This window comes from Galendromus occidentalis, unplaced genomic scaffold (assembly GCF_000255335.2).
Source record: "Galendromus occidentalis unplaced genomic scaffold, Mocc_1.1 scf7180000077497, whole genome shotgun sequence".
NCBI lineage: Eukaryota > Metazoa > Arthropoda > Arachnida > Mesostigmata > Phytoseiidae > Galendromus > Galendromus occidentalis.
The window spans coordinates 1-21089 of record NW_003805485.1 but is presented as its reverse complement, the minus strand read 5'-3'; the positions used below and the strand labels follow the sequence as shown (position 1 = coordinate 21089).

Genomic DNA, 21089 nt, shown 5'->3' with positions numbered 1-21089 from the left:
ACTTCATGAGAACGATTAAGGTACGAGCTGTGGCCTGAGGAACACGGAGCAATATTTTCCGGTGCGACGTCAGACGGGGAATCTTCCCAAGAGGATGGAAGGAGTCGGACAGTCGGGAAGAAAGCATGTTCCACGTATAGAGAACCCCGAGAGCAAGCACGCCGCTTGGATGTCCCGAGTCGGGAGGAGGGAGAGTGTACGCAATCGGAGCGAGCGGGTTCGTTGAGGACGCTCGGAGAGCAGCACCTGATAAGCGATTCGGAGCTACGCATAAGATTTTCCAGACGTCGCGTCGAACAGAACTAGCGAGAGGATCCACTAAGCAAACGGGAACTCCAGAAGGATCAAAAGGGAAGACAGATAGGAGTGACTGGAATTGACTGGAGACTACCGGAAACTACGAACAAGATGAGTATAGAAAGAGAACGTTTGCGGAACCGGAACGAGGATCCAGTGAGGATATTCGGGAGAGCAAAAACTTTCGGGAATCAGCAGGGGAGAACAAGCAGGAGGAGGAGTGACGTGGCGGGGGGAAGAGGGGAACCCCGGGGCGGCAAACAGGATCTGAAGGAACAGGCCGAGCTAGCTTTCTGCTTGATTACATCGACGAGTCGACGCCGTGTTGGCGTTCTCCTTCTTTTGATTTTTCTCGGTTCTAGCCGGCTCTTTCCGCTCTCCCCCGAGTTGATTCTGCGCTTTCGGAATGGCGAGTTGGAACATAATGGAATATTCAACGAGGCATTCGCTCATGCGGGCGAGCAAAGTTTTCCGCCAACGTCCCTTTAAGAGTGTTTCTTGTCAAACTCGGCTTTTTGACTCCACAGCCTCGGTCGGAAACGGGAAAAAAATCTTTTCCAAACTTTATCCGACAAAAAATTCAATTAAGATGGAATGGAAACCAGCCGTGTTAAGGGCACAGATTCCAAGCTCAGGCCCTTCCCCTGTTCTCAGCTCTTGCCCCCATCAACAGTGCTCCGGTTATCGTGCGATTCCGATTGATTTCCGTATCCGGTGATGTATTCTGTCTGTTGGGTTAAGACAAGGTGATTCGGTGCTGAAAATCCCCAGACTCCTTGGGACTGGGGCAAGACGTCTCCCGAGCAGTGGGCAATCGCACTCCAGTCGGACGCACATACGTAATCTATTTTTCTTCAAGAAGCCTCAACTCACTTGTTTTCCCCAGACGCTGACCATAGTGCCGAGACAATTATACTCACGTACTCCACGATCGAGAGAGGGCTCGGCAAAGACCCAGCCCTCTAAGCTTCTAATACGTGATGACTCGGTCGACAATAGAGTTTCGGCGATTATCGAGCTGGAACTAGGCTGCGGCTCCATGGGTTTTTGGCAGGTGCCGAGGACAGATGTAGGAACTCGGACATCGTCCCCACAGAGCCGCTGTCTCAGCTACTTCGAAGCAAGCCACTCCAGCCAGAATGATCGACGACTACTTTCCGAATGAGCTCCCACTAACGTTGAACGTGCTCTCTTCTGTATGATGGTTCTGAGGGCTGTCTGCTGAAATGTTTCTCCCATTTCTCTGGAGACGGTGTAGATCTTCTTGGGAAACATCGGCCCTACTAGGAGAGAAGCTTCTCCGGTACAAACTCCATCAAGAGCTAGTGCGTCGATTCTTCCAAAACGATTGGGAACAGTTCATCTGGGATGGGCGGGAAATCGGCTTTGGGAGCCATTTTGAGGGGACGAGTGCGAGAAATCTTCGTCCGCCTAGGTACCTCAAGTCTTCCACGATGACCCCCGGAACATCATGGCGGACATTTTACGCGGCGCAATGTAACAACATTGCAGCGGTGTTCGAACCCCGCTGCGGCCACGCTCGGGACAGAGTGAGAGAGCGAACTAACGGAAGGACGAATGAACGGTCGACTGGCCGGTCGAGGCGAGTTTTTGCTGGTGCGTATCCAGTTGTTGAGAGCTGTCAAGAGTCAAGTTTTTTGCTTCATTAACTACATCGCGGATACGACGTGTCGGGAACAGTTTCGACTTCATGAAGCGCTCCACGGGTTGTTGCCAAACATACGGCGAGGCGAACACAAGCGACATCACCACGAATAGGGAGAGGGGGAGGGGGCCGTCGTGCCGAAAGTCAAGAACGGCGGAGAAATCGTTTATACCTAGGTGTGTTCCATTCAATGACCGGGGAGTAGGAATCGGAACAGGCCGCCAACACGCCAATGATCACTCGGGAGCTCAGGCGAGAAATACTGTATGGCCCGGTGATAAATCCACCGACTACCCGAAACCCCGACGGAGCTCACCGGGACGATCCGCGTCAGGGCTGAAATGCCCGAATCCTGCTCGGGGCCTATATGGACGGAAATACAGCAGAGGGTTTCTGATGCTGAAACAGTTAATTTAATAGCTCGCACGTGCTCCGCGACGGCTTGCTGCCATTGGGAAGCTATGTTGCAGAACCTCTCTGCGCGTTCTGACCTGGGACGTTTCCATCGCTTGGTGATCCGGGAACTACTTGCTCCAATGATCAGCAGTATCTCGTTCAGGTGGAGCTCCACTAAGGCACATCAATCGACCTCCGGCTAGGAAGGTCGTTTTCTATCTCGCTGCAGAGATGTGTAGGTGGATGTTTTTGCTTCTTGTTCCTCTCTCGGAAATGGATCCGGAGCAAAAGCAATCAACGAATTACGGTTCTCGCGAGACATGCCCGGCTGAACTGGAGTCGTCTTCGCATCTCGATCCGCCGAGCTGAGGGATCGAAAACACCTCGCCCGGCCGCGTCAGAATATCAGTGTGCCAAACATTTGCTCCGATTGCTCATAGCTCTCCGATCTCGTTTTTTTTCCGCCTGGAATGAATGAGTCGACAACCATGGAATCTGCATCGCGGATTCCTCCGCTTGAATCCGATATTCTCTGATCCGCCGGAGTCGCTTCCAATGCCTATCGACCATGACTCCGGGCTCTCCGGAATACGAGTCTTACGAAAGCCGAAGAAACTCCTTTATTGACTGTGTCTCAGTGTTCCCCGGCGAATACTCGACACAATAGCTCCATTCAATATCGGCTTCGCCTCCGGGCTCGGACACATTCGGAGCCGTCCGACAAAACGAGTCGGTATTAAGTCACGCTTTCCGCCAATCTGGTCCTCCCTTCTGGCGTCAACAAGTTCCGTCGGATTCCTCTTGGGATCCTCCCCCTTGCAGAGAATCCGTTGAACTCTCTGCGACTTCCGACTGCGCAAGAGGCTACATGGAGCTCACGATCCGAATTCTCCAAGTCCAGAGTTCAGATCACATATGAGCACGGAATTTCCGTTTCCGCAAAAACTTGAGAAGTTCTCCCCCACGGCCCGGGAATCGATGTCCCACGGCCTCGATTGATGGTCGATGCAGCGGGCATCATTTGTTCATCGAACTACTGCTCCGGAGCTCTCGTGAACCACCGGTTTCTACCGGACGAACTACGAACTTGGGCGTCCAGCGCCCCGAGGAACAAAGAAGGGCAGATACAGGAGTCAATCCTATTAGAGTTATCTAAGTGACATTAGCATACATTATGTAGCAGACGGTCATCTTCATCAGAAGGGAAGGAGATGGTCATCACAGATGAATTAGCGCACGAAAGTCACCGCTGCAGACCGAAGCCACCTCCGCGGCTCTCCCTCCGATGCTCTCGGAGCAATCGAGGTGAAACGTCCTACGCCACCATCCTCCGTATTTTATACGGAGCGAGCGAGGAGCGGTTGTGTGGAAATGTTAGCACAAAGTAGAGATTCTGCGTAATTCGGAGACGGATAGCCAATCTGAACGTCGCTCGCAGATTTGCATGGGCAACACAGAGACTACCCCGCGCCGAAAATCGCTGCTCCGAATCCGGCAGCTGGTCGCGTACTAAGTAGTACGCCGGGGCTTGTCGGCATGGCTTCCTTCGCCCTCGAGCTAATACAGTTGAAGGTTCCATGTCTCGCGGGCGGTCGAATTTCGGTATCGAGTCCTCGCAGCTAGGCCCTTGTGGCCCGTGTGCGCAGAGTTGTAAGAGACACGCGAAAAATCCTGTCTGCTCCTTCACCAGATTCTCGTGGAGGCGAAAATGCCGTATGAAGCGACCGAGACCGGCCTCCTCTCGATCAAATTATCGCAACACCCACTCGAGCCTGCGGAACCTGCGAAATAGTCGATTTTCTTCGTCGTAGGAGCAAATGTCGCTCCGTCTCTCCGCATGTGGAGTGATTGAACGCGAATCTCCATCGAGACTCCGATAGAGTTCGGATATAGGTACTCTATGCCGTCCGAAAGAATGACTGTTGAACCCGTATGCTCGCCGGGATGTCTCGTGGTCCACGGCGAAAATCCTCGAAACGTCGTTTAATCGAGCGCTCCGTCTATCGGATGTCAGACTTAGATTTCTCCAGACGGAAAAGCTATTGAGGTTCGACGCATTAGAGCATTTTTGTGCGGACGGGCCAGTGGCTGTGCTATTCCATCGATTAATTATTCAAATTATTTAATCTGCTCCGGAATATCCTCTTTTCAGGCGACGAGGGCGCAGATTTGCCCCCTCCTGGGACCTCGGAGCCTGATGGATTGCCTTGCTGATCCATGACTATCCAGGCTCGAGGATCCGAACTTTCTTGCGAGGTGACCCCTTGTTCCTCCCGCTAATTGCTCAGGGATTGGTTTACGAAGACGGAGCTGAGTTCCATTGAGCACGACATGATCTTCATACCTACTCCCGTTTTTCCGGTGCGCATCTGGGTTGGTATCCGAATAGAATAAATTTTGATAGGGGAAAGATGATGACGCGGAACATCCCGAACGTTCCCACCGGGGAGGAAACCGATCAGCGCCAGCGTTGCGCCGTCGTCCCTGAAAAAAATGACGGGTATTTGCGCCGCGGTCGACCTCCAACGATGACTCGACGTTCATTTGTAGTCAAGCCCTAGCACAGGCCCGACTGCTTCGATGGCCTCCTATACTCGTTGAGCTGGGCGCCTATTCTACCGGGCACCAATTATCGACATCAGGGCATTAGGTGCTAACCACTGTCCTCGATCCTCCGGGGATCCAGCGCCGGCGCCGCCTCCTTGGCCCCGCCATCCTATCCTCACCGGGAAGTCGAATATACCTGAACCTCGAGTTTGGGGAAGCGAGGATGCGGGAATCAGTCAGAAGCATGAGAAACTATTCGGGGCTTATTTCAAGACGAATATAACGGGACGGGACTGAAGCCGTATCCGCTCGTTCCCTCTCCCGCGAGAAGTTATGGTGTTTCGGAGAGCGAAGTGTACGCACCTGCTTCCGGTTCGATTGGGTTCGGGATCCCCGAGATCTTCGGAGCTGAACGACGGAATGCAATCTAGCAGATGCCTACGCGGAAGGTATTCCTATGTCGGAAGCTCCGGGGAGACTCTGATGAGCTGATAGATACTCGTCGCCTTGCCAAGTGCACTCCTGGTGGAGTAGCCTGCTAGGTCTCGGCTTGGCGTCCTATATTTCACTACTTGAATTCCTTGCGATCGACTAAGAGAGGTATCTGAGGGCTGAAGTACTCGGGAGGTAAGGGAATTCAGCGTATCCTGGGAGCACTTCGATGGAGTAGACTTCTTCTCTCACTCGGGTTCCATTCGACTCGATCCAAGAAAGTCAAATTACTTCCAAGGATCCGGTCTTCAGGTGAGCAAGAACTTAATCTCCGCGTGGCAATTATCATCCGGACACTATAGAGTTGCCTTGGAAAGAATTCCAAGGAGTCACGCGTCGACTTGATCGAGTGGGTTCCGATATTAGGAGCCAGGAGATCGAACGCTCCTCGTCTTCGCCCTTGAATTGCCTCGGTCCGTGTCCTTGCAGCCTTCCCCCAATCTATAGTTCCCAACAGCGAAAGCTGGTAACCTCCCGGTCTGGGCCCCAGAGGGGCCGCAGACCTTCCTTCCAGTGACTGGATTGCCGGTCTACCAGAAGGGGTCTCATCGCACAGCCGCGGTCCAATCTATGGGAATGCGGGAGTCTCGAGGGCCCGAAATCAGGCCGCGGACGAGAAGAGATCGCTGACCCATGCTCAAGAGACTGCTTCGAATAAAGGCTCGAGCAATGAAATTCTGGCATTACGCCCCTGGAAACCATCGTGTGGAGGACACTCTGCGATTTTGCTCAAATGCCCAGCTACGGTAGGCGAGGGCGGGAGCCGAGATCTTTGCCTCATTCCGCCCCACCAGCTTCGAGGATCCATCGCCTCTTATTTGCAACCCACCCGTAACACACGAATTTAGTCCGGACCGATATCGGCTCTAAATCTCACGAGCAATCTGCACTAGATCGACACTATGCCGACCGACGAGAAATGTAAACTCGTCGCAGAAAGTGGTCGCTGCTTGAGGGATCGTCCAGCATTGGTCATTCAACGACGCTCGGCCCTCTTGTGCGCATCTGCGCCAATGAGGAAATTCCGAGGGATTAGGAACAGAAAAATCTCGAATTCATTCGATTGCTGCGCGCGTTCATTCAAGGACCTTGAGTCGATGATGGAATAAGCGGGAGATTCGCGGCGTCAGTGGCGCCTCCTGGTGCTCGCTTCGATAAAGAGCGGTGTCTCCAGAGCAGAATTCTCCGCGGCCAAGACTCGCCAACAGGTTGTTTCGTGCTCTCAAATGGGATCAAAGAGGACTCCTCGGATCAGACAGAAAGGGAGACAGGCACGAGAGTCGGTTGGGAGACTTTCGATAAAAACACTTGAACCAAATCGTCTCCAGACGATCCGGAGCGGGAACGATTGCCGATCCGAACGAGATCGTAACCAAGCTAGTACACTCGCCTCCATGGTCTTGTGACGCGGAGCGGGTCCATTTTTCTCTCATCGTGATCCTTCATTCAGAGACAGAGCTCGACGTCTTGTCAATTCCGTCTGGAGAACAGATCTTCTGAATCGATTTCCTCGATTTCATCTCGATCCTCATTCCTCATGATCGTTTCGTGGCGCATTTTTCCTCGTGTCCATTCACTCAATCATTTCCCTGGAAATCCGATCCAATATTTCGGTCCTCCGTCACGGATGCCAGGGAGTTCGAGAGGAAGAGCCACCAGGACCGGTCTCGATCGCTATCCGTGAACGAATGACCTGCGACCTCACGGAAGGGAGCAGTACAGACTTCCCCTGAGGTTGCTCTTCGCCTGACTGGGCGGACGATGGTGTCGCTCAAAGAAAACTCGAGAAAGCAAAACGAAAAGTGCTACAATATCTGTCCAATTAGGATGGATATTCCAAGGCATATTACATTTTCTCTCTTATTTCGGATCACGACAAAAAGGGAGCGCTGCCAATCAAGAAAACCCGTTGCTCATAGAAACCGATCATTCACCCACGTCTCTGAGGGCAAATCGGCTGACTGAGGGTCGAAGGTGTCCCGGACGCAAGTATTGATTAAGTCGGAGGTCCGAGACGAGCGGACCGTATGTCGTACCTAGTAGCTGGATTTTGAATAGCTAGATTATACGACGATGGTACACTTGGCGCGAGGTAGCCAAGGGCTTTGATCTTTGCGCGGAGCAACCCAGATCTGGACGAGGTTCTCCCGGATTCCGTCAAGGTTCCGGAGACTTCAAAGGGCTACATCGCTGCACCCGTTTCATCCCTCCAATCTCCGATTTTTCTATCTTCTGTCATATTCGAGAAACTTTGAGAGATCTCCCTTTCACAGGTCTTGGCTACTCTGATCTTCGGAGGAGTCAGAGATCCGCAAGGTCCCCCCGACCGAGCTCAACAGCGAGGAGTTCCCCGCGGAGAGCTGAAGAGAGAGTCGTCTCGTTCCCTGCCTTGTCAATAAGAGCGGGCGGTCAAGGTTGTCATCATCAAAGTCTGATTGGCTCCATTTTTTCCCGCTGTTCTCCGGTCGTGTTCCTACCCGCCGCTATAAAACGTCGTATCGACAGGTGGTCGATTGCGCGGTCTGACTCTGACATTGGCGACTGATGAATCAAGCTGATATTGATAACGATTCATCGGGGGGAAGAACTCATACCGGTTACTGTGTGTTTTTCTAGCTTGGGTTTTCTCAGAAAAATCAGCGTCGTCGCTGTTCCGCGGAAATGTAATCGGAAGGAGCGAGCATGTTTCCCACGGGAGGATCGGCGCCCTGAACGAAAACTACGGAGGTTCCTCCGTCGAATCCGCTGCCTGTCTGTGTCTGAACCTTGTGCTCTGACGGCTGCGCGGTTTCCAGATACTTCCACGGCGATCGTTTCGGAGTGTTCAGATCGGAGCTCATGCCCGTATCAAAAACGATCGGAATAAAATCTAGCAAAGAGATCGAAAGTTCTGAGGGACACGACGAGCAGCTTCGGTTCGCTATTTTGTATCTCTGCCCATGGTGGAAGCGCGAAAAGCAATGAGGCGGAACAAGAGTTGAGGGAAACGGTGGGACGGTCTTTTCCTATTCCGAAATTTTCGGCGAAAATCCACTATGAATTCCGTCCGAGCTTTCTGAATGACTCTGGTGGTCTTGCATGAAAGTGATTAAGGTTTAGGCTCCTCGAGGCGCCGTGGCGACCTCCGTAATTGCTAAGCTCCGAAATTTGTCGAATGGTGTTCTGGCAGGGAAAAACGGGGACTCACGAGGACCGAGCTACTGGAAGGTGAACGAGCGAACGTCACAGCTGCAAGGTTAGCTGGCAACGCTGAGAATAAGGGTCAGAGCGGGAGCTCGCGCGGTCATTAGGGACAATCATAGCACCGGAGACCGCTGACGCGAAGCGTCAAACCTTTGGAAAGTTTCTCCGCTCATTGTACAAGCGTACGAGCAGAGGTCGACGACAATGCTCTGCCATGCAGACTTCTTCAGACACTGATCAGAGATGGACCCTGCCGTATTCCCAGTCAGGCCGGTGATTTAGTGCTTATCCCACATGTTCTCGGGCTTGCATGAGGTTTTGGGAGATTCTCCCGGTGGTCCTCTACTCGCCTCCCATCATATCGAAGTCCCCTCGGGCTCAACTTTTTGACGGTTTTTCTGTATGCAGTAGCCTCGTTCTCCTCCTCGTCTCAAGCAAAATCCAGCGGAACGCCAAACTCGCTGCCAACCAAAACCTCGACGAAATCGATAGGGAGGGAAAGGGCTTCGACCTCCCGCAGCCTCTCGGCAGCAAAATTTATTCTAGATAGGGAAAGAATGAAATTTAAAGGCGAGCGAAGCGTATCATGCAGCACCACGTAGCGATGTCGTCTGAGGTCCTTGGCGACGATAGCAATGCAGTCTGTTTCTCCTTCACGCCTCAAGTTTGCCTATCTGCAGAATGAATACGGGAGTCGCATGCGTTTCGCGCGGAAAATTTCGGGTTCTGATGCGCTGGCTTGCCTTCGGCGAAGTCCTCGACTCGAACAGCTTCCTCGCACGACTTAAAATCGCTTCTTCTCGTGGCCGAACGATAAGAGTCTATTGTGGTGTGAAGCGCATGAAAAACACGTCGAGTAGAGTCTGACTCGGATCTCAGTCGAACGCCGCCACAGACGAAAGCTGAAACTGGGTCGTCGAGATCTAGGGTCGGAGGTCAGACGTGACTTAGACGTGACCCTGGCGTGAAGGACCAGTGAAGGGGATGATGCGTTATCACAGCCCATTAAACAGATGCAACGAATGAGCGTCAATGAATACTTGCTTAGCGGCAGCCGGCTTTCCAGTATCGTCCGGGCTCATCATGGCCATAATCACAGCCATTCGCACGTATCTACACATAATTCACATGGACGAACATTCCACATACGAATACTCGCTCTTTCATCGCGACACCTGGCTTGACGACGACCACGACGACCACGACGCAGCAGGAAACGACCCGACAACTCATTCGGAGTGCAGCGAACAATATATTGTATGACACCTTCTCGTTGCAATCCATGTCCCGGGAAATCGTCGGAATCCCGCTAGGGAGAACCGTCTCGCTCTGGCTTGGGGAATATATTTGTCTGAATTATAATGTCTTGATAATAATGATGACCTTTGGAAAGCGTCGATAGTAATCACGAGTTGCCATCACATGAGATCACTCTAGAGTTGGGATACAAGGGGTTTGAATTTCGAATGTGCTCTGAGTCAACGAAGGTCACCCGTGTCTCTCGACTTGAGTGGGTATCATGTAGTCGCATCCATTTCCGCCGACTCTGGCCAATAAGGGCTCGCGAGCCTGCGGAGCGATGCCGAGCCTCGCATACTATGATCGAATATGTTGTGCCGACGCAAACGCCATTAGGGTTGCGTGATCGTCTGATTTTGAGGCAACATGGCCCTGGACAATTGAGTTCTCTCCCCTCCCCGTTATCGCGCATTCACCTACCTCAGCTCCGACTACCCAGACCTTCTCCTCGGATGCCCTGCGCGCGAGCCAGAGGAGAGCTTACTTCTTGACAGAAAATCATTCTCGCCCGGCACGGTGACGAAATCGGGACTACAGCGGACGTTCTTGCTGAATCGAAACATGCAGATTCTCAGGTTCCACCAAGCCCTGCTGTCGCATGATGGTCCGCGTCAAGGTCATTGATGCTATTCCCCCCGCAACCATTATTTACGACTGTTGCTCATACTACAATGCTTGAATGAACCAAGGAAAAACTTCGGGGAGATATTCCGACGCGGAGCCTGCGGGGAATCCATAGGAGAACGGAAATGGAAGGAGAATAAGCGGGAAATCCTCCATTGGACCAGGAACGAGCCGAGTCGGCACGCGGTTTTTGTTGAGCGAAGATTGACGACGGAGATCTGAAGTTCGAATTCCGTTTCGAAATAGGAAGGTTAGAAGAATATAGTTCAAGGTCATCATCATTCGACACCATCGTCACCGCTGGGATCGGGAGTCTCCGCGGGCAGGATTGTGTCGCGTATTGTCGGAGAGACCAGCGGAGACGAAAATTGTTCTGCATGAGAAGCTACTTCGGAGAGAAAAAGTGAGAGAGGCTCGCCAGATCGTCGTGTTTTAGGGTGCGATCCGCATTGTATGGTCAATTCTTGTTTTGCTGCAAAAGAGGTTCGCTTTCCGACAATCCGACTAGACCTCGTCAGACTCCAAGCCTCCGAGAGGAATTCCGTCGGTTTTCAACTCTTTTTCTCTTTCGATTCCGCCCTTCCGATTTCATGGGACTCATTCAAGACATCGCAACATGGTGACCCAGATTCTAGGTAGCCACTGCAGCAGAGCTCATTCGGAGAGGGCTATGCCTGCGATTTCAAGCGTGGCTCTGGTCGGAAGTCGGCCGACTGTCCCCCGTCGACGTTGACCTCAATTGGTGAGCCCTTTCTCGAAATCCGGCTCCGAGACAGAAATCATGTCCCGACTCTGACTTTGTTTGTATGTAGACTCAGTCAGAGTCATCGACCACGACCAATGCCTCCCCTCGCCTGTCGATTGATAAGCAGGTCGGTCGTATCGCATGGCTTTCACGTCTGCGGTAGCCAAGTCGACCAAGAGCATACATACTGAGTGAATAATTCATTTCATAATAGCTGCATCGTCTACTGCACGCAATACTAAACGTCATATTAATCATGTCACAGGGCGCTCCTCGGCTTCGAGCGAACATGCGCTTTCTGTCGTGTCCACATCTCCGTAGTTTCGGTGGAAGTTCACGCTTGGCCTATGATCAACGCGACGCTCTTTAAAATCCGGCGACCGACCGCACCTCAATATTTATCACGGACACCAAAGGTTCACCACTTACAGTTCAAGCATGTTCGTGTACGTCGACGCGCCCGCTCACCGGCTCGTTCACTCGTTCATTCGTTCGTTCTTTCGTTCGCGGTTGCCTATGCAAGAACCCGCTGTCACGCTTGTGTGTTGTGAGCGTGTTCGTGGCTGCGTGTATGAAGAGCGAATTTCGGCGTGTTGCTACATGTGTACAGTATACAATTAGATAGGTTGTTCGTGTGAGAAAGCACTCTGACATACGAGACGTCCGCCGCCTTCAAGCCCCCTCTTCCTTGTTCCGACTTATCGAGAGCATTTACGAAAAATTATTGGATTTAGAGAGCTCCGATTTATCGAAATGAGGGTTGATCTTGCCCGAGTTCCCTTTGCCTCCCCGATGGGCGGTCGTCTTCCCTCTCCGGCAGTGGAGATTCCTCCGGATGGCGTTCTACGCCGGATGACAAGACAAGAGTCGAGCAACAGCTCCGCGGAAGTTCGTCGATTGGGTGCTCAATCAGTTCACTGGCGAATCAAGTATGCAAGCCGACTCCCACTCGTTTTTAGCGACAAAGTTTCTTCATTCGTTTTCCGGGTACAGGGAAGCGGAAGACGCGCCCCAACCGGAGGAGCGTGAGCTCTGCCCAGAACAAAGCGCGTCGAGCGGTACCGGGTCATCGCCGTTAGCGAGAGCATAGTCCTGAGGCTACCTCTCCGACCTGTTTTTCCTCGGAAATTCCTCGGCGAGGACGACTTCTGTGCGACAGCCAATGAACTTGTGAGAGACTGCGAGAACTTCTGCGGAACTTACTGCAAAACCTGCGGGGAAACAGAAGAGCCCCGAGGACGATGAGGGTACCGGTCGCAGAGCTCATTATAATAATGCATCACAACAGAGGTGACCCTGCGTCGTCGGCTGTCGCGGGAACACACAAGGACGACGTCGAGTCGACCTTTTTGTTTTGGGAAAGTTTGCTGTGTGACGTCGCTTCTGAAGAAGGAGGCGCTGGAACAGAGTGGAATCAGAGACAGAGAGAGGATGGAATGAAGGTGGACGACAGGCTCTGGATTCGCTCGTCGGTTCTATCGAGAGAGCGGAACTTCCGAAGTATATCTAGTTTTGGGAAGAATTCGAGGAACTTCGAGGACTGGCTCGACTCCCCGCAATGAGAATTCGATCATCCGCGAAATTCCGGATACCGATACTTGTCGAGAGGAGATAGACGAATTCCGTCCGACGGTCTTGAGTAACCCCGGCTGTCCTGGGAAGAAGTTGCCCGCTCGATACAAGGTCGTACATTTTCCACTTGACACGATCCCGTGTTCGGGAGGAGCTCCTCATCAAAATTTGAAGCAGCGTTTCAATTAAACTCGATTCGTCTCTTGGTCCCTCTGCGCCTGATTCTTCCGCTGTCTGTTTTCCTCTCCTCCGATCAGAGTGGGTCCAAGAGTGCTTGATGTCATCGAGTGATTGTGGAGAGCGAGGAAAACGACCCGAACGATCCATATGGGAAAAGCAGAAAGCAACTTTGTTGGGATTTAAGTGTTTCAGCGACACGACGACGACGCTGGGATGAACGCAGAGCTCCCACCGAAAGAGAAGGACTCGGGAGAGGCCTCAGAGGGATCCGTCTTTTTCCGTAACAGAGCACCGGCACTCAGACGACCAGAGCGCAGTCATCGGAATTTTTCGCAAGCTCAGCAAACGACAACTTGAGGCGTTTAGCGCGTGAAGTCCCCTGGGACGAAAATCAATGTTAAGTTCGCCCTTTGCTTCTTATTTCCCGTCCGATAAAATGCGACGTGCTCAAAATGCGTCCCAGCTCGAGCAATTACGACCTGAGCCTAACGTGGGCGGAGTTTCCGTCGGCTTTCAGCCGACGCAAACGCTGAAGGGGAGCCAGACGAGAGCATCCGTTCGCTTTTGCTGGGATCCGGTCTGAAATAGCGCTCTCTGGAATTCCGTACCATACATATGTATGTATGTCCTCGGAGAAGAGCTTTTTCAAACCGTGTGAATACTTCTGATACTGTCGCATGTCGACGACGCCGACGCTGCAATCGAGCTCGCCGTACCCCGATCGGGTGTGCTCGCTGGCCAGGAGATTCTCATGCGTGATCGACCGCTGCATGGGTTCTCAGGCTCCTTGAGCTTCTCGATATTATTGATGTCTCTTATTGTTTCTCATGATAAATTTCCACCGAGAAGAAGCTTCCGATGTCGATTAGGCGATTCGGCCTTGGACGGTCGTGAGCCGAATAGCTGACTAGTGAGACAGAGAGTCAGTCACCTGGCGAGTCAAGCGAGCAAGACTCCGGCTCCTGACGCGGTGTAAGGGGGGAGGGCGAGCAGGGAAGGGGCGCGTGATGCTGGTACGCGATTCGGGTAAGCTCACCTTGAGCCAGACGTCATCCATCAGTGTTGCCTTCCCGGAACTGATTAAGGCTCCGCTCACGGACGGTATTACTTCGGCTGGTGTTCGGCCGACTACCCCATACTCGGCCGGAGCCGTTCCCTTATGCCGAGCGAAAACAACAATTGCAATCGTACGTCGGTGCTCCCTAACGAGTGATGGGAGATGAGCGAAGATTTATGACTTATCCGAATAAAACACATCTCTTGCACTCTCGCACATGTGATGGTTTCGTGGGTGTGAGCGCACATCCTCCCGTTTAGAGACGGCGCGACGTTCTGACCGACGTCCCTTGGTTCGGAAGAGGCGCGCTTCGAGTATGATACTCATCATTCAGCAGAGCTCACCTGCGACCTGCTCATGTACATTTGGAGAGCTTGCGGATCGACGTTCTGCTGCATCTAATCGAGGATACGAAATGGATACAACATCCTCGAGGAGTTCCCGATGCAGAGCTTCGAACAACCCCGAGCTTGCTCTTCAGGGGAGAGGACAAAGAACTCTGCTCCCTTCGAGAGCAAAGTGCTCGAGATCCCCTGGCCGGAAAACTAATTGTGCGATTCAGAAGTTCCAGTGAGGGCAGCGAGGGGAGCAACCGCCTCTGTGGGAGGAGTCGAGCTCGAGAAATTTTCTTTGTCTTCATGAGTTATGGGCTCAGACGGAAGGCTTCTGGAATTGGAAATCGCCTCAGATGTACGTGATTGAGATCGGAGAATCTGGAGATCGGAATCATCGGCCGAAGCGAGCACCGAGGCGATAGTCGCTGCTGGAAAGTGCTCGGGAGGGAATAATTTCCCCCGAGTTGAGAGCGCGTCATCCCGATACTCGGGCTCGCAGCGATTTAGGAGGAATAAGTGGAATGGTCGGGATTCGACGCATGAAGCGCGCGTAAAGCCAATGAACGGAAATCGATTGGGTTATCCGTCGCGTTCTTCCCCTCGCGCACGCGTCATCTGTCCACCACGTTGCCTCTCACCGACGGCAACATCATCCGTAAGAACCTCGCGAATGCATGCTCAAATCTCGTTGATGCTCTCGTCTTCTGGAACCGCAGCTCCGCGCTAGCCACCATGGAGCTCGGAAATGGGGGCCATCGGAGCGGCTCGTCGCTGTAGCCTCGAGACGCTCGAGTCCGAATTCATCGGGCGCCGGTTATCACTCATTATCGATCGATTAAGGAGTCGGCCGCGGATATCCGCAGAGAAACTACGTATGATTAATGACGGTGACGTTTTCTTGCGCTCTAGATCTTTCCTTAAGGTGGAATCATCTGTAGAGGATGCGACTCCCAAGTCGAGTTTTCCTCAGGAGACGATGGATTCCCATTCCGATCACGGAGGGTCCGAGTCCGTTCAGAAGTTGTTCTGACGCGTATCAACTTGGACGCGATTCTCTCGACGACTTTTCAGCGAGTGTATACCAGAGCGGGCTTCGCATAATCGAGAGAAGGATATCTTTGCTGACCTCGTCCTCTCGTGTATATCCCTCTAATACCCTGTCTTATCAGGAACGTTCCTCGGATGAATCGGAGACATTCAATCATCGCATTCGATTCTCGTGCCCTCTCATGCTCAGGAACGAAGCCCACGTAAAATATTGGGGGAGCATCCGAAACGTGGCGGATTCGCTACCCATGGCTCTCTCGGGGTCGCACAAGCTCACGAGTCATCCAGGTTTTTCATTCAATGTTTCGGAGAACCTTCTCCTGATACCTTTTCGATTTTATGACATTATAACGACGACGGATGTTTTCATCTGCGGTCCACACCCGCAAACACATCCGGTACCGCTTGAACGATAGCGACCATTACGCTCCCAAACTCCTGCATTAGGAAAATGACAGGGACAGGGAAAAACAGCGAGCCGCAGTGCAAAACGTTCGGGCGGCATTCTTATCATTTTTCCGAGGTCTTCTTGCAAGACAGCCATGAAACTTTTTATGGCTCGCCACGCCGAAACGGGCAATTTCTAGAAACAACGTGTTTGGAGTTCACTCCAAACAAACTTTTTCGACCCCCCTCGAATAGAGTGTGCAGAGAACCTCTCGATGCTCCGTCGAGTCACTCCGGGTGATTGTCTGCCCCAACCTGATCCTCTTCGCGGCTTTGATCGGGGTAATCAGTCTCACTCTCTTAGCGGAGCTCATTATCGCGAGCCGATGTCCGCCGACGACTAAGTAGGTATCTATCATTGTAGACAAATCTATCCGGATGATGAGATAATCATACGCGAATTCAGAAAACCACCGCTGAAGGGAAAAATCCCGATACTGATGAGCTGAGAAGAAAGACGATTCCGCCGGGCCGTCCATGAGCGAGCACTCTGCTGGAACGAGCCGGGGAATTCAAATCCGCCCATGTTGTATGCCATGAGTGAGCTTCCTGATACGAATTGACAGCTGATTCGCACGTGCCCTGCGGCAGAACTTTCCCATCACCCTCAGGACACCCATTCCAACACTTCTCTTGAGCTTCCAGTGCCGGTCCAGTTGCGGCCAGTGTAAGGGGAATCGCTCGAGAGCCTGAGGCAATCCAAGAGCGACGTCAGCTCGGAGGCGAAAATTCACGACCCTTGACCGTCGTTCGAAGGGAGTTTACAACTTCACCCGGGGACATCATCCGATCACGAGCATTGCGCTCCCTAAAATTGAAGCCGATAAACGCGGAGACTACTGCCGTGGAACCGAAAATCTAGGGTCGTGCTCGGTTTGGATGGCATACTAGTGACAATCGTGATCATTAGTAGACTCGAGAATCAAGATGCTCCCGAACCAGTTATCGCAAGAAGAAATCTAAACGTCCAAAGGCGTTGGTCTCTGAGGCTCACCGGGGAGGAGTTCGTGAGGGATCTCCGGATCCAATCATCATTGTTGAGGAACGATATCAAGCCGATGAAGACCCGTAGCGAGTATCTCAGTCCCTACCTTCGGAATCGTCCGTTCTAGCAGTCCGGTAAGGCCTCTACGACGATCAGGCTGCCAGAATGCTCAGGGGACGAGCTCATACATTCGCGTATCCCCGGCAGAGAGCTCGAGTTTACGTTCCCAAGGTCCTCCCGGAATTCGCGAATTAAACTTTAGATGGAAAGCGGGCGAACGAATTTTTACGTCGACTGGTAGCATCACTCGGCTATCGTGCTTCATTACGGCGCAGCGACGATGCTGGAACAATCAGCGCGAGCGAGTGCCGCCCGGTCGCTCGACTGTCAGACTGGCAAGACTATCCATTAGATTCTTCGCAAAGTGAATGAATACACTGTGTGACAATCATTTCGTTGGGTTCTCTCCCTAAACGCAGCTTTGAGGGCGCTGTAAACTTTTGTTTGACTTGCATCTAGTTGATCGTCCCTGTAAACTTTCCCTGATTATATGCGGACTGCTAGCGAAGAGGTTGCAAATCATTAGAATTCTCCTTATTCAAAGATCAGGACAGAATCAGGGCTAAAATTGCTGACAATATGCTGAACGACCTGTTTCTGGGTACCTCCTATGAGTTTCTGCGAATCCTGAATAGGAATTCCCGCCCATGCATTTTCAGGAGGAGGGAGTGCCCCCTCGCTTCCCTCCGCCTCCCTCCGTGAATTAAAGACGGAATGAGCCAGAGATGAGAATTCTCCTAGAGCGCTTGAGCGTTGGACACGCTGCTGCGTCAGAGCCACGATATCAAATGGGGAAAGAGGCGGAATCCACCGCGGCAGGTCTGTTTCGCTGGGGGCTGCGTCCCCTCATCCGCTCTCCTTACGTGTGCTTCTCTTATCCCTACGCGTTTCAACCGATTCTGCTCGTTGCGAGTTCCGACCTGGGAACGTAGTCCTGCGGCAACGACGTATCAGCAGCGTAATTTGTTCGAGTGCGAGGAGGCGAAGCGAGCCAAGCACACGCCAACCGAGCGGGGAATCCACCGACGAAGGAGTTTTCGCTGGCTAAGCACTCCCCGAATCCGCTCGACTACGAGAGACTTTCGGAGGCTACAGCTGAAAACGAGACTCGCCGACGAATTGACAACTAAGTCCATAGAGAAGGTGGTGAAACTCGTTCGGAGTGAGAGGCGCTCGCTCTCAAAGTGAAATGAGAGGAAGCTTCCGAGGATAGTGCTAAGTAGAGCGAGAGCTCCGAGTTGCAAAAGAATGATTCTCTCGGCGAAATCGCTTCTCGGTCTGCGGATAGACTCTGAGCGAATGAATCTCATTCCAGAGGAACGGTTTCGAGCGGGATTGCGTAATGTAATAACTTACGACACCGAAATGAGTAATTCATACCCGGAATATGTTTTGCGAATCCATTTTGATTACAACCTGTCCGAGGCCGAGATTTATCTGGACGGATGCGCCTACCTCGACACATACCTCCAGGTGTGTGGCATCCGACGTAAATCCGAGTCGGATATTCGGCTTCGCGTCCCCGTTCCCAGAGTCCGGCGCATCGAGAGATACCCGGACCTCTGCGACGATGGCTCAAGATTCCAGCGAGACTCTCGCCGGAAGTATGTCGTATTGTTATTTCAGACTTCCGCAAATTTTGGAGCGGCGAACTCAGAAGTCCTCAGTGGTTCGGAGCTTCCGGACGTTTGCGGAATTTTACTCGAGTCGAGTGGGAGTGGAGAGCTAGACAATGTCTCCCCTTGAGACCTCTGATGCTGGATACTTAATTCGGAGGCTTAAAATTTAGTCTTGGAGAATAATCCCGGTGTATTTCTAGGGAAACGGAGGCGCTCAAAATGGAGTCGGAGGAGGAGCGGAGAAGCCGGTAAGGCTCTTGTCACTTGAAGCCGATCACTGTGTATGCAGGCACGGGTTGATTCCTCAACGCTTAAACAGGAAGGTGTAGCCTCTGTTTCTACTCAACTGAGGCTCCCAGAGGATTAGAGCTGCTGTCACCTGAGTGGAGGATCCTTCCCATCGAAAGTTACTACAGATCTATATATATAAAAACGTATGTCTGTTTGTCTGGTGTCACCTATAGACTCGAAAACGGCTGAACCGATCGTCGTGAAAATTTAGGAGCGTGTTCTGGGCGATCCCCCGGTGGTTATAGGGGGGTCAGTTCTTCGATGCAATGAGTCCTTCTACCTTAAAAAAATTATTTGAGTGCTCCACCCACGAAAATACGAAAACTCGGAAAAAAATTGAAAAATCTGAAATTCGCAAAATTCACTAACGCCTCACAGTGGTCCAGAATCGGCAAAAAAAAAGTTCGCCACCGAATGCTTCCAAAACGATTTCTCAGCATAGGTCTCGATGCCCGGACTCCATTTTGGGTCTCGGAGGCTGCGCGTTTTGTGCGCGGAGCATTCTAATGGCGATGTTCTCTGACGGGAATTCATCCCAGAATATGGTTGTCCGAATGAAAGGAGAATCACTCCCCGAAGTGAAAAGGAAAGAAAAAGGAAGAAAAAACAAAGAAAAAAGAAAGAAAAGAAGAAAGAAAAAGGAAAGAAAAGAAGAAAAAAAATGGATTTCCCGAGCTAGGCGTCCTGGGGAGCCCTGATCGGTCCTCTTTGGACGCTAGAGATTAGATCGGCCATCTCGGGCTGAGTCTCCACTAGAGAAATCATTTCCGATTTCGCGACTCTGAAAGAGATCTATATTGAAGCGCTGAAGCTTTGAACTCACCCGAACAACAAAGGCGATTAGCCTTTGATGTCTGCACCCCGTCATTTCGGCACCACATGATCCGTCAAGTCCAAAGAAAACTTCTACATCTGTTTGAAGAGTTTGATGCGACATGTGGCTCCATTTGGGTACTTGCATTTCGGGGTTGTAAGTCAAATCACCGACTCAATCGAGCATCCTCTCTGAAGAACGCTCTCTGTCTCTCCACCGGAGCCGTATTTCAGCAACCAACGCTTGGACATGGATGCGCTACGAGCTCTGTGTGCGGAACTCCCTACTACTACTCTGCTTTTTGCTACGTGATCAAAGCCTTCGAGCTAGTTTCGAGCCGATTATCCCCAGAAACTGTGATCAGGGGTTCCAGCCTCCAAGTCTTCCACCATTCTTGAGCGGTACGAGTCTCCGCCCAGGATCGGTTTCCCTTCCGGGCGAGACTCTCATGCTCTGGAATCACGGACTGTGTCCCTGACCACCGTGGTCGCAGGTTTGGTGATACGAGGAGGATTCGTCCCCAAGGAGTGATGGATGTTCGAGAAATCTCAAACCGTGAGCTCGCCGAGTTCGCATTAGAACACAGCAGAGATAGGGCGAGGATACGGCAAGCTCTCGGAGCGCGATTCCCAACCCTGAATGGAGACCAATCGCAGGCCCTCTGGGATTACATGGACCAGTTCTTCTTGAGGAAGCTCGCTGGAAAATGGGCGGCCGCAAACAGGCACGCGAAACGTTTTTTCGACGCAGGGAGTAATCAGGAGTGGTTAGCAAATACCTTCAAAGTGACTCGTGAGGCGGGAAATCGTGGCGAAGGCTCATCTGATGCCGGATATAACCTCTCGCAACCATCTACCCCAGAATCTGTTCGCGGTCGTCCTCGGAAGAGTTTCAGTGAATCTAGCGATCGGGGCCAACGCAGGAAGATCCTAGAAACAAGAGAGGATATCGACCCCGAGCTACTGCGACGAGCAAAACTTATACCCAGCGTCAATCCCCTGAAGGCTCTACAACTCTTGCTCGATCTGAACATAGCGAAGGAACTATACATAGATCTGAGACTTGAATTGAGGAGAGAGCTTGGTTTTGATGCTTTCCCTGCATACAACAAGGTGTTGACTGAGAAGAAACAATGCTATCCGACCAACATCGAGGCAACAGAGAAGCACGCTTCCGTCCCGCTGAAGGATCTCCTTGAGCACTCTGTGAAGCGATTACTAAGCTCGCTACCGGAGCCAGAATTCAACCTGTTGGAGGAGCACTTGACTTTCTTGTCAAAATGGGGTTGCGATGGATCGTCTGGACACTCGGAGTACAAACAGGCGTCCTTGTGTGATTCTCTTTCGGACGGTAATCTATTTATCGTTTCTGTGACCTCTCTCCGACTCAGCAAGACTTCTGACGAAACGGTTATCTTCTGGAACAATCCCAAG

At 52.0% G+C, this 21089-nt stretch overlaps 1 protein-coding gene across 1 annotated transcript in view; it reads left to right on the top strand.

Annotated features, from left to right (window-relative positions):
- The window catches only part of LOC100905348 (protein turtle-like), a gene marked incomplete at its 3' end in the record, with an annotated part of 75216 nt that extends 54210 nt beyond the window's left edge, over positions 1-21006 (top strand). The window contains exon 13 of the mRNA XM_029112363.1: positions 20313-21006. Within this exon, the coding sequence (XP_028968196.1) occupies positions 20313-21006 (694 nt within the window). The remainder of the gene's footprint in view (positions 1-20312) is intronic.
- Positions 21007-21089: the final 83 nt, after the last annotated feature.